This window comes from Nicotiana tomentosiformis, chromosome 12 (assembly GCF_000390325.3).
Source record: "Nicotiana tomentosiformis chromosome 12, ASM39032v3, whole genome shotgun sequence".
NCBI classification, from domain to species: domain Eukaryota; kingdom Viridiplantae; phylum Streptophyta; class Magnoliopsida; order Solanales; family Solanaceae; genus Nicotiana; species Nicotiana tomentosiformis.
The window spans coordinates 93,194,301-93,208,326 of NC_090823.1; the positions used below are offsets into that span (position 1 = coordinate 93,194,301).

The window sequence follows — 14,026 nt, forward strand, 5'->3', positions numbered from 1 at the left end:
CGATTCCTCCCAATAATAGTCAAGGAAATCCTGTTTGAGCTTCTTCCTTTGGTTTGAAGAGAACTCATTCGGTACAATACCACTCATAAGATAACTTGCTAAGTCGATGAACCATGGGATCTCGGTCATTAAAATGGCTAGAAGTTGCTCGTCGGGGAAGGATTCATTAATCTTAAGACCGTCATGTGGCCTCCCCTCCTCCTCCAAGCGAGACAAGTGGTCCTCCACTTAGTTTTTACTGCCTTTGCGGTCTTGAATTTCGAAATCAAACTCTTACAATAAAAGCACCCATCGCATTAACCTCGCCTTTGAGTCCTTTTGATCATTAGGTACTGAAGCGCCGCATGATCGGTGTGGACAATCACCTTTGTACCCATCAAGTACGGGCGAAACTTCTCCATAGTAAAGACAATAGCAAGGAGCTCTTTTCAGTCACTATGTAATTGACTTGGGCATCATTCATGGTCTTACTAGCATAGTAGACCGGATGGAAGGTTTTGTTGATACGTTGCCCCAAAACTATTCCGACCGCCACATCACTTGCGTCACACATGAGCTCAAAAGGCAAGCTCTAATCCGGTGCGGTGATAATAGGAGTAGTAGTCAATTTGAACTTGAGCAATTCAAATGCCTTCATGCAATCCTCGTTGAAATGGAATTTGGCATTCTTCTCCAAAAGCTTACACAAGGGGTTCACCACTTTAGAAAAATCCTTGATGAAATGGTGATAGAACCCCGCATGACCCAAGAAGCTCCTTACTCCCTTCACGGATGTAGGGGTGGGAGTTTAGAAATCGCCTCTATTTTAGCCTTGTCGATCTCAATACCATTATTTGAAATTTTGTGGCCAAAGACAATGCCTTCCTCGACCATGAAGTGACACTTCTCCCAATTGAGAACCGAGTTTGTCTCCTCATATCTTGCCAAGACCTTATCCAAGTTTTTCAAGCAATCATTAAATGAATTTCCAACTACAAAAAAATCATCCATGAAGACCTCAAGAAAATCCTCTACCATGTCGGTGAATATAGGCATCATACATCGTTGAAGAGTCATCGGTGTATTGCACAACCCAAATGGCATCCGCGAGAATGCGAAAGTACCATAGGGACATGTGAAAGTAGTTTTATCTTGGTCCTTCGGAGCAATAAGAATTTGATTGTAGCAGGAATATCCATCAAGGAAATAATAAAAAGCACGGCCGGCCAACCTATCAAGCATCTGGACAAGAAAGGGAAGTGGGAAATGATCTTTCCTTGTGACTTTGTTGAGCTTGTGATAGTCCATACATAATCTCCACCCGGACATCATTCTTGTAGGAATCAACTTGTTCTTGTCATTAGTAACCACAGTCATGCCCCCTTTCTTTGGGACACATTGAACCGGAGAGGTCCGCGAGCTATCGGAAATGGGGTAAACAGCCCCGATATCCAACCACTTTATGATCTCCTTCTTCACCACCTCTTGCATTGCTTCATTTAGTCTTCTTTGATGTTCAGCGGAGGGTTTGGCATCCTCCTCCAAAATAATCTTGTGCATGCAAAGGCGGGGCTTATACCCCGAATATCCGCCAATGTCCATCCGATAGCTTTCTTCCTCTTTTGTAGCACCACCAAAGTAGAGTCTACCTGCGCGTTAGTTAAACAAGAGGAAAGAATAACCAGTAAAGTAGAACACGGGCCAAGGAATTCATACCTGAGATGTGGAGGCAATGGATTTAACTCCAAAGTGGGAGGCTCCTCGATTGAGGGTTTTGTTGGAGGAGTCTTCCATTTTTCAAGATCTAAGGACAATTTGCGGGGTTCATAAGTGTACGACCCCATTCCTTGCAATCCATTCACACATTCCACATATCCATCCTTCTTATCATCATCATGATTAAGCAATACGGTCTCTAAAGTATCATCAACATTCATCATGGCACTAGCATCATCAACAATCACCTCGGTCACTAAGTCCACAAACGAACAAACTTCATTGCTATTCGATTGCCTCATAGATTTTCACACATGGAAACCCACCTTTTCACCCACCTGGAAGGTGAGTTCGCTGGCTTCCACATCAACAAGTACCTTTCCCGTATCAAGGAAAGGTCTGCCCAAAATAATAGGTACCTCATAGTCCATTTCACAATCAAGAATCACAAAGTCCGCCAGGAGGATGAACTTATCAACTCGAACCAACACATCATCAATAATACCCAATGGTCTCTTCATAGTACGACCCGCCATATGTAGCCTCATAGAAGTGGGTCTTGGTTGCCCAATCCCCAATGTTTTAAAAACCGAGTAGGGCATCAAGTTGATGCTCGCCCCTAGATCACAATGAGCTTTGGTAAAGTCGGCGCTTCCAATGGTGCAAAGGATTGTGAAAGCGTCGGGATCTTCCAATTTAGGAGTCATTGAGTGCACAATTGTGCTCATTTGATGTGTCATCTTTATAGTCTCACAATTCATCGACTTCATCTTTGTCACCAAATCCTTTATGAACTTTGCATATCTGGGCATTTACTCCAAAGAGTCAACTAATAACACATTAATAGATAAGCTCTTCATCATGTCAATGAACTTTTTGAATTGGTTCTTTCCATTTTTCTTGGCAAGCCTTTGAGGGCATGGAGGAGGAGCCCTTGGCATTGGTGCCATAGCCTTTGGCACTACCGGTTCTGGTATGTCAACAATGTGTTCCCTAGAAGGGTTCACTTCTTCTTGAGTCTCCTCCACATTTTCATCAATATCAATTCTCCCTGCGTCATTTGCTTGCACCACACTGTTTGGAATATTATCTTCTTGAATCACTTGTTCATCATCCACAATTTTTCTTTGACTTGAGGTGGTTACATCCCCACCTTTTCCACTCCTTGTAGTCACGACCATGACATGTCCCGTGTTGTTACCACCCTTAGGGTTCACCACCGTGTCACTTGGTAGTGCTTCCTTAGGACGAGTGTATAAAGCTTGCGAGATTTGCCTCAATTGAACTTCCAAATTGCGAATTGAAGTGTTGTGAGAGGCTAGTTGAGCATCAGAGTCGGCATTCTTCTCCATCATTTGTTTAAACAAGTTCTCAATTTGCCCCATATCATTGTTGGAAGAGCTAGGACCATGGGAAGGATAAGGAGTCGGGTTGCTTAGTTATTGATACATCGGGGGCCTTTGAAAACCCGACCCCCGATTTCCTTGATTATTGTTCCATCCCCCTTGGTTGTTGCCTCCCCAATATCCTTGACTATTGCCACCCCAATTGCTATGATTGTTCCAATTCCTTTGATTGTTTTGACCATTCCAATTACCTTGGTTATTTTGATTGTTCCAATTCCCTTGATTACCTTGAGATCGCCATTGTTGTTGATTCGGGCCTTGAGAGTTGTTTCTTTGCTCTTGGAAGTTGTTTACATATTGTACTTCCTCCTCTTGTTCATTGTAAGATTCATCTTGGTCAAACCCACTATCTTTTTGCACATTGTTCCGCACGGTTTTGCACTTCTTGACCCTTTTGCCTTCGCTTTTTCACTATCTTATTTACTCCTTCCATTGCATTTACTTGCTTAGGGACTTGAACTTGTTGAAGTTGAGCTTTGGCTAATTGATTCATTGTGGTGTTCAACTCGGCAATTGCTTGCCCATGATCATGTAATTCTTTATGTAGGTCAATCACATTTGGATCACCTTGAGGAACATTTTCTCTACTTTGCCATGCCGATGAAGTATCTGCCATATCATCTAAGATCTCACAAGCTTTGGCATATGGTGTTGTCATGAAATTTCCACCGGCAAGTTGGTTGACCACGCATTGATTCGTAGTATTGATCCCCCTATAGAAAGTTTGTTTAATCATAGCCTCAGCCATGTCATTGTTCGGGCACACTTTCACCATATTTTGGTACCTCTCCCATATCTCATGCAAAGGCTCATTGGGTTCTTGTTTGAATGCTAGAATCTCGTCTCTAAGAGTAGTCTATGCCCTAGAGAAAAGAACTTGGCAATGAATTTCTCCGCCAATTCATCCCATGTATGGATGGAACGGTTTGGCAATCTTTCTAACAAATCCAAGGCTTTCCCCGTAGTGAAAAAGGAAATAGCCTCAACCTTAAAGCATCCTCGAAGACGTTTGTCTGTTTACTACCCCAAGTAAGTGTCCACAAATCCTTTCAAGTGTTTGTACGCATTTTGATTCGGAGCCCCGATGAAGAATCCACGTTGCTCTAGCAATGTGAGCATAACATTTGTGATTTGAAATTTGTCAGCCCTAATGCAGGGCGGGACTATGGCACTTGCATACCCTTCTTCGGCAACACCCGGTGTGGAGCCGCTCTTGGTGGAGGTAGGGGTTGAACGGGAACATTGTTTTGAGGTAGTCGGCCTCGTCTATTTGCTTGAGGTTCAGGAGGAACCTCTTCAACTTGGTCATCTTCCACGTCCAGATCCCCCAAAGGCATGTTTCCGAGAGGATCATTGTTGTTGAGATCCATTGTTTCACCTACAATTGTTTTACCAAAAAGATTAGTAACACGGAAGGAAACGAAGACAATTCACAAACAAAACCAAATATACAGCTAAATCCATTTTTTATGCTCCCCGGCAACGACACCAAAAATTGATCTCGCCCAAATCACACCTCAGTTTGGGGTTGTGAAGCGGTTGATTGCAATAATAATACCCAACTAGGAGTCGGGATCAAATCCACAGGGAGCGTAGATGGGATTAGGTATATATTTGGACTAAGCACGTAAATTGTCTAAGTTTCTGTTGGTTCCCCAAGTACACGCAAGTATACGTGGTCGTCAAGTAATAAAGTGACTCGAAAGCCGGATGTCGAACCCGCAAAGACTTAGATGAATTGCTAACTAAGCAAACTAAAATCAGATAATTGTCCAAGATAATCAAAAGTTTGGTTTTCCTATTACAACTACTATTGCGAAATTCAAACACATAACCAAGGTAGATATAGCTTCCAGGGTTGTGGTCGATTTATCAATCTTATTGAGTTCGTAATTACTCCTGTTAATCCAAATTATCTATGATTGTTAGTTGATTAGATTGTTTATATAAATAGCATGTTCCCACAATACTATCCTCCTATCCATAATATATCAACTCTATATTCCAATGGTCTTGAATCTATCTTGATTGAATATTATACGGTATTAAACTAAGCAAGACTGTTAGGTATATTCCTATCCTAACCGCGAAATCTTTCCCCGAGCCACTGGTTCAGAAATAAGATCTCTCCAATTCTACTGTAATCTAAGCACGACTTTCCCAAGCATAGCATAGATAGTGAATCGAACTCAACTGCTGGCCAAACAATTAAGCAATTATGCACAGAATTAGAGAAACAACCAAAGATGATAACTCGAATTAACGGTAATATAATTAGTAAACTTCAATATTCATGACAACCACAACCCTACAACGTGAAGTTTAGCACCACATAGATATGGTAGCAAAACATCAAATCATCAAGAAAAAGTAAAGATTATGGAAGAAAGATGGAATCTAATAAATTTCGGCCTCCACGGCGGCTTCGTACTCTCCTTTCGTCTAAAATCTCTCCAAAGTCGGTCTCCCAAAAATCCCCATTAAAATTGGTGTTTGATGACTCTTTATATGTGTAGGGAAAAACCTAGACGAAATAACCAAGTCCAAAACCAAAAAGGAGATAAAATAACTTTAAAACCCGGAACACGCGAACACCTCACGACAGACCGCGCGTCGCGAGGCAAAATGTGCGGTGAACCTTGCTGCACCCCTCGCGTCGTGAGGCAAAACGCTAGGAAATGGTCTCGCTTCGCCTGCTTATTTTCCCTTCACGTTACTTGCTTCCTAACTTCTGCTTCATTTATCATTCTTTCCCTTAACTTTAAATTCTTTGCTTTTTTTTCTTTTTGTCTTCCTTTGTAATGTTAAATTTTAATCATTATATATCTCATAATTAAATAATCATAAATCTATTCTTGTAGTGTATAAAATACACATAAAATCTTTAGTTGCTCCCAATTTTATCTCCAACGTACTTACACATAAAATAAACTCAATTAAGCACAAATATAGTATAGTTTAGCATTAAAGCCCCAAAATGTAAGGTAAGTAATGCACTAAAAATATGAAATTATAGCCAAACATCACTACCCCACACTTAAACGTTGCTCGTCCTCGAGCAATCAAACTACACTTTATATCGACACGACCTTTTTAAACAATTTTCCTAACTCATCACACCAAGAATCTTTAAAATGGACTAAGCACAAGAGTGTAACATCTTCACCTCAAGATTTGGCTCACAATTACCATGCATTATTCACAACTCACTTACTTACTCTAACATAGAGGTCAGTGACATTACCTTTCCTTCATGAATCAAGTGCCCTCACACAACAAAAGAGATTAGTTCCACACACAATAAAATTTTAGAACAATTAGGAACTCAAGATGGAAAGAAATCACTCACTCTCAGAAATAACATTCATATGCCACAAAAGATGAACCATAGACTTGCCTGTAGTGTACTACTCCACTAATCGAGCTCATTCAGTCTATGATCAAGTAGGACTTTAATTGGTTGTAATGTAGGCTGCGGGTCGGGTAGGATACATTTGGATATAAGAGTGACTACACCTCCCTAAGAACTTTAATACATATACTTTAACATTCAAATCCCATACTTATGTCAAACCACAACTCCACCTTCACATCAATGTATATTAACTCCATACTCTTTAAGCACAATTACATCAAGAGTCACCACTATTAAGGAGTATTTTTCACAACAATCCAACTATATTGTTCTTCTTTTTTTTTCCAATGCAAGTGGCTCTTATTTTTTCAAAACAGTGTACATTTCTCCTTATATCATTAGTTCCACTCAAAAGCCAAACCAACCACCCTACACTTTAACTTTTACAAAGTTCATAACAATTCAATTGCTCATGAGAGGTTAAAAGGTTCAAAAAATGGTTAATTCAAACAAATGGGTAAGGCTTGTAATGTGGTTGCCAAGGAAACAGGATTACATGCTCAAATGGGTTAACTACGTTACATAACAATTAGGCAGGTAAACTACACGTATCTGGATTAACAAAGAAACACCTATATCACTTCCAAGACTGAACAAAAACTACTATTTCGCTTTGCAAACACACGGGGCAAGTTCTAGACATCCAATGCAATGCACAGAATAACACACAAACCTCACACACACATGGCACATAACTCATACAGGATTGGATTCATCAAGTCACTCTAGTCAAAGCAGTTAAGCAAAGTTAAGATTATACAATTTTAGGTACTTATGCAAGAGTCGAAAACTGAGTCTAAGCGTCACAACCAAAGTACTCACTATTCTCAAGGCATCACAAAGTCAGGAGATATTTTTTCAATTCAATTCAAATCATAATGGCTCCTACTCCTAAAAAAAACTACCTACACTCGGTTCAAACAAAACCCTTGGAAAAGAACCGTGGCACACAGAAAAATAAATGGGAAATTACTACACTACCTACAAAGAAAATCTTTTTGTCCTTTTTCTTTAGACTCAAATCCCCCAAGAAAACTATCTAGAAAATCCATCGTCAGGAGAAGTCCAATTTTTCTACTTTCATTTTTCCGAATTTGTTTTTCCATTTTTCTCAACTAAAATACTACACAACTACAAAATCAAAAATAAGAAGTTAACATTTTTTCTAACAACCTACCTCTAATTATTTAGAGAATTCTCCCATCCCACACTTAAAAGTGTGCAGTGTCCCCAATGCATAAATAAAGAAAAATAATAATGAGGGTGGACAAGAAACTCCCTGAAAGGCCAAAGGCCGAAGCAATAGCGGCTCACGGGTACTCAGACTTCCCCCAAGCATGGTCTTTTGTGTGGTCACCCCACACTTAGTTCTCACCATCTAGCTCGCTTTTGTACTTTTCCAATGGCTTTGCCTCCTATGCTTATAATCCTACAAAACAAAAACAAATACTACAACAATAATAAGATAAAAATAAAAATAAAAGAAAGCAGTAAAGCTGGGTTGCCTCCCAACAAGCGGCTGATTTAACGTCATGGCACAACTTGTAGCACTTTTTGTCTCCATCTCGAATTTATGAATTGAGTCCCTAATAGGGCATCCAGTCTGAGGCTATGCTCCTTCGGTGGGGCTACAAAGAAAACCAGGCCATGCAATAAATTTTCCACTCTACACTTCTTGGCCTTTAGACGAAGAATGTAATTTTTACTTTTTGGCATAAGGAATTCAAGAATGTACACACCCCGTTCCTCGTCCATTGGCTCCTCTAAAGGCTCATATGACTCGATTTCCATGTCATTATCCAAATACAATGTTAAAAAATATATGGAATGAGGACTAATACGCCCTAACTCTAGAATTGTATTACTCTTTACATCCTCATATTTACATGCACTAGAATCTTCAAATATGACGTTATCTTCTTCCGCGCATGGCTCTAGTGTATTTTTCTCAACATGGGCATCATCAACAAACATATGCTCGAATGATTGACTCTCCACTTTTAGTTCCTCAATTTGGCGTATAAGCTCATTTTCAACTTCACACATAAGATATTCCTTCTATTAAGTCTTTAATCCCATCTGTAATTTTCTCATGTTGATCCTCATATATTTCCAATCTTTCAGCTTGTTCCACCAACCAAGTTTGACTCATAATCTCCTATTTTTCAAACTTTTCCTCTTGCTAGTCCTCTCTCTCTCTTTTCATTCAATTCTTCCATATTGGCCTTCATTCTTGTGATTGCCTCCCTCATTCTTTTCATATCTTTTTGGAGTTCATCATGTTTCTCTGCTACTTGCCTCAGAATATCCCTAATGTATGCATCACGTTCCATATCTTGCACTTCATTTCCCCTATCAAACTCACAAACACTGTTAGCAAGATCATAATAAGGGCTCAGAGAAGGATGAAAAGAATTAGGACAACCATCCTAATGGCCATCTTGACCACCACACATATTACAAATATTCCACTCAAAGGATTGAGATTGTGCGCACAACTCGCTCCCGGGAATATTCTGACAATTTTTCCACCAGTGGGGTCCTCCACAATATGGACAAGGATCATCAAAATAAGAATAACCATCATTCGAACAATTTACATTCCAAGATGCCAGGTAAAAGTAAGTAAAAGAAAAAAAATACTAACTAAATAAAAAAATTAAAAACTTGAAAAAAAATCAATTAAAAGCTTTACTTAGATAAACAATTAATAACTAAGTCCCCGGTAATGGCGCCAAAAACTTGTTGGTTCCCCAAGTACACCGGATCGTTTATATAAATAGCATGTTCCCACAATACTATCCTCCTATCCATAATATATCAACTCTATATTCCAATGGTCTTGAATCTATCTTGATTGAATATTATACGGTATTAAACTAAGCAAGACTGTTAGGTATATTCCTATCCTAATCGCGAAATCTTTCCCCGAGCCACAGGTTCAGAAATAAGATCTCTCCAATTCTACTGTAATCTAAGCACGACTTTCCCAAGCATAGCATAGATAGTGAATCGAACTCAACTGCTGGCCAAACAATTAAGCAATTATGCACAGAATTAGAGAAACAACCAAAGATGATAACTCGAATTAACGGTAATATAATTAGTAAACTTCAATATTCATGACAACCACAACCCTACAACGTGAAGTTTAGCACCACATAGATATGGTAGCAAAACATCAAATCATCAAGAAAAAGTAAAGATTATGGAAGAAAGATGGAATCTAATAAATTTCGGCCTCCACGGCGGCTCCTTGCTCTCCCTTCATCTAAACTCTCTCCAAAGTCGGTCTCCCAAAAATCCCCCTTAAAATGGTGTTTAATGACTATTTATATGTGTAGGAAAAAACCTAGATGAAATAACCAAGTACAATATCAAAAAGAAGACAAAATAACTTTAAAACCCGGAACACGCGAACACCTCGCGACAGACCGCGCGTCGCGAGGCAAAATGCCAGGAAATGGTCTCGCTTCGCCTGCTTATTTTTCGCTTCACGTTAATTGCTGCCTAACTTCTGCTTCATTTATCATTCTTTCCCTTAACTTTTCAATTCTTTGCTTTTGTTTCTTTTTGTCTTCCTTTGTAATGTTAAACTTTAATCATTATATATCCCATAATTAAATAATCATAAAATTCATTCTTATAGTGTATAAAATACACATAAAATCTTTAATTGCTCCTTATTTCATCTCCAACGTACCTACACATAAAATAAACTCAATTAAGCACAAATATAGTATAGTTTAGCATTAAAGTCCCAAAATATAAGGTAAGTAATGCACTAAAAATATAAAATTATTGACAAAGATCAAATGCACTTCCACAAACTGTGTTTTGATTCTACTTCTAAATTATGCTACAGTTTGCAAATGTAAAGCTAAAGAATAATATTTTTGATGTTGCTTTTAAAGTATGTAAAAGATCTAGCGATGTGACTTCCACCTAGGTTTTTGCCTAACGGGATATGGGCTTTAGAGCGGGTTTTGTTGCTTGGGGTGTATTATAGCAATCAACACACAATTACTCACTCAATACCTCTCGGTGATAGAGTGATTTTTTCTAATTTTGCTTTCTCGAGTCCAAATGGGTAATGCACAAAATAGTTGATAGATGCTCAAGTCGGGTTTTACTATTTCTAGATTCAACCCTTTTATCGGGACTATCAATTTCTTGAGTTCATCCCAATTTCTTGTTGGCCAAATTTTTCTAGACTAAGTCTCTCTTTCTCAAGTAGAGACTAAGTGAAATAAGCTTGAATCAATGTCTGCAACCATTAATTCTACCATTATAACAAGAACTAGGCTAAATATTACACACCCAACCATAAACAAGCCCTTAATCAAACAACTATTAGGTACCCATACTAGGGTTGGGTCACAACCCTAGCTAGAAATTTAACTACTCGTAGTGGGTGATGAAGAAAATAAAGAATAAAAAATGATTAAACTCATATTTAATGATAAATAGATGAAAATCCAATGTAAAATTGACAAGCTATGATAAAGTTTTCTAAAACACTAAAGAAAAACGGCTACCAACTTCCAGATGTTCCCCACTTAACCTAATTTCATGACAGTAGTCTATTTATACAAAGCTGAAATTTTCGGATAAATTTGCCCTTTAGGAGGTTCTGCGGCCGCACAATTCTTTGTGCTGTCAGCACTTTGCTGCAGCTTTTGACAGGAGTGATTTTTGCGGCCGCACAATTCTGAACTGCGGCCGCACTTCTTGAGTTCTGCCGACCGCACAATTCTGGGTGCGGCCGCACATCTTGAGTTCTACGGACCACACAATTCTAGGTGCGGTCACACATTTGATTTCTGGGGCCGCATATTTCTAGTGCGGTCCGCAGATCTTGATTGTCTTGAATTTCCAACTCTCTGAACCTTAACTTCTACCGACGCACAATTATTGTGCGGTCCGCACTTTGCATTGCAACACTGTCAAATTTTCTTCTTGTTCTGCGGCCGCAGACAAAATTCTGCAGTTCGCACTTTAGCCTTTTTGCTTGATTTTTTTTTGTCCTTGTTCCAAATCACTCCTTCTTGAGTTGAATTTCATCACTTTGACTCATTTTCCAATACTCCTGCACGTAAGCATATTTCATTAGTTTTCGGGAATACCTTTAAGCATTTTTGAACTAAAACGAAAGTCAAAAGGCGCAAATAAGTAGTCAAAATCCCCACATATCAATGTGCTTCAGGCCAGCCAATGCTTTAAAGTATACAGGCTATGGGACACATTGACAATTATTATTATTTGTATATATGACATTGAATATATAATAGGAGCATTATTTATGTTTTACATAATTTGCGCATGTGTTTTTATTTCTCGAGATATTTATTAGTTTAACACTTCAACACAAAAAAAAATGACAGCTTAACATAAAATTTAAATTTGTTACCAATTAAAAATAATACATGACACGTACAACATAAAAATAAAATACTACACTCAACACATCAATGTATTTGTTTAGTCACTTTCGTCCATTATACTGTGCTTCAACCACTTAAATTTCTCCTCCAACCTATTTTTTTCTTCTTCTGCCGCTTTTAGTTTCTCCTGCAATGCCGCAAGTTGTTCTTGTAGTTTCACGATCTGATGTTCGTATTCACCGAACAGATTTCAAATATTTAGCAAACATGATTTGTAGTATTCCTGATTAATGGATTCATTATACAATTCATCAAAACCACATTTCTTTTCGTCCTACCAATGAGAGAATAACATAAGACTATTAATTAACATGTTATATAAAAAGTATTAACAAATATTTCTTCCAAGAATAATAACTTACAACCTGTTTACACATCCAACGTCTGCGGCCCAAATTGTAATTTGACCAACATGGCTTCAAAATCGCACGTTTGCCAAAGTAACACCTTGGTAAGTACTTGCGTCCAAACATGTCGTAATGCTCAAACATGGAAAATTAATGGAAAGTTTTTCTATTCATTTCGTTACGACACAAATAATAACTAAAATATTTTTATAGGCAGCTAAGAGTGATTTTAGGTTACATAACGCATATTGGTGAGGCGCTATGTTTCGCGTGATAATGATTCTTTCGGGTACAAGTGGGTCCATCTTTTTCACTACGATAACTTTTTCAGGTCATCAACTTTTTCAGGCCGACGGCTTTTTCAAGTCGACATGACAATACACATAGCGCATATTGGTGAAGCGCTATGTTTCACGTGATAATGATTCATTCGGGTACAAGTGGGTACAACATTTCATGTCAACAACTTTTCAGGTCGACATGACAATACACATAGCGCATATTGGTGAGGCGCTATGTTTTGTGTGATAATGATTCTTTTGGGTTCAAGTTGGTCCAGCATTTCAGGTCATCAACTTTTTCAGGTCGACATGACAATACACATGGCGCATATTGGTGAGGCGCTATATTTCGCATGACAATAATTCATTCGTATATAAATAGGTCCAGTATTTCATGTCAACAGCTTTTTCAGGTCGACAACTTTTTCAGGTTGACATGATAATACACAAAACGCATATTGATGAGGCGCTATGTTTCGCATTCTTACAGGTCGACATGCAGCTTAGTTCTTCTTAAGTTGAACCAAAAGATCAATATTCAAATACCATTTGAAGAACCAGAACAACATCCAATTCATTAATGCCACTAAAATTTAATAAGTGGTTTACGAGAGGCAAAAGGTAAAGGTAGTTCAAAAGATCCAAATGGAACACGTCATAACATAATCGATCCCTACCTTAAAAAAATATGGTAGGTTGCTATACTAATTTGGTTGATGACAAGTGGTATGGTGTTCTGCATCCCTTGGAAAATAAGTCTATCAATAAACACACTGATCTTAAAGTTGCAGGGCACATTATTGAGGGCGAAGCACATTCTACAAAGCCTGAAGGTATGCAAATTTGGGAAAAACTACAATGGGTTCCCCTTTACTCATAACGATGTGATTATGAAGTACTATGTCACTGGCATGGGCTTGTTGTACCATAAACAGTGTCTGCAACCTTCCAAACAAACACACACAAAGATGAACCATAAGTGGTTCGACATTTGATGAAGGATATTCTAGAGATAGAAAAGTCACTTGTTGTTCATCATGCAATGGATGATCTTAACTACCTAGAAGGGACCGAGGATCAGTACTAGGATTTATTATAAAATGAAAAATTACACAGAGACAATGATTATCATGTTTTACCAACAATTGTCGAGTGGGAGGGACTACCTAAGTTTCTACCACAGACGTTGGACGTAGGAGTCCCATATTATTGTAGAAATCAAGCAAGTGATCTTATTGATGATAGCGATGAAATAGAAAAATATGTGTCAAATGGGGCCTACATTATGATGCCCTTGGTCCCGAAGGGTACGTACAAGATGTTGACGAAGAAGATGAAGACGGTGACAATGAAATAGTGCCAGGCAGCGACGATAATGGCGAATGACAATTGTTTTTTATTTCTTGGGGTGTATGTTAAATTGTTGTATTGAATCTTT

General features: G+C 38.5%; 1 protein-coding gene across 1 annotated transcript; it reads right to left on the reverse strand.

The window, feature by feature from the left end:
* Positions 1-2,003: 2,003 nt before the first annotated feature.
* LOC138903048 (uncharacterized) lies at positions 2,004-2,507 on the reverse strand. The gene has a single exon (XM_070190961.1). It carries the CDS (start codon positions 2,505-2,507, stop codon positions 2,004-2,006), a length of 504 nt encoding a protein of 167 aa, XP_070047062.1.
* Positions 2,508-14,026: the final 11,519 nt, after the last annotated feature.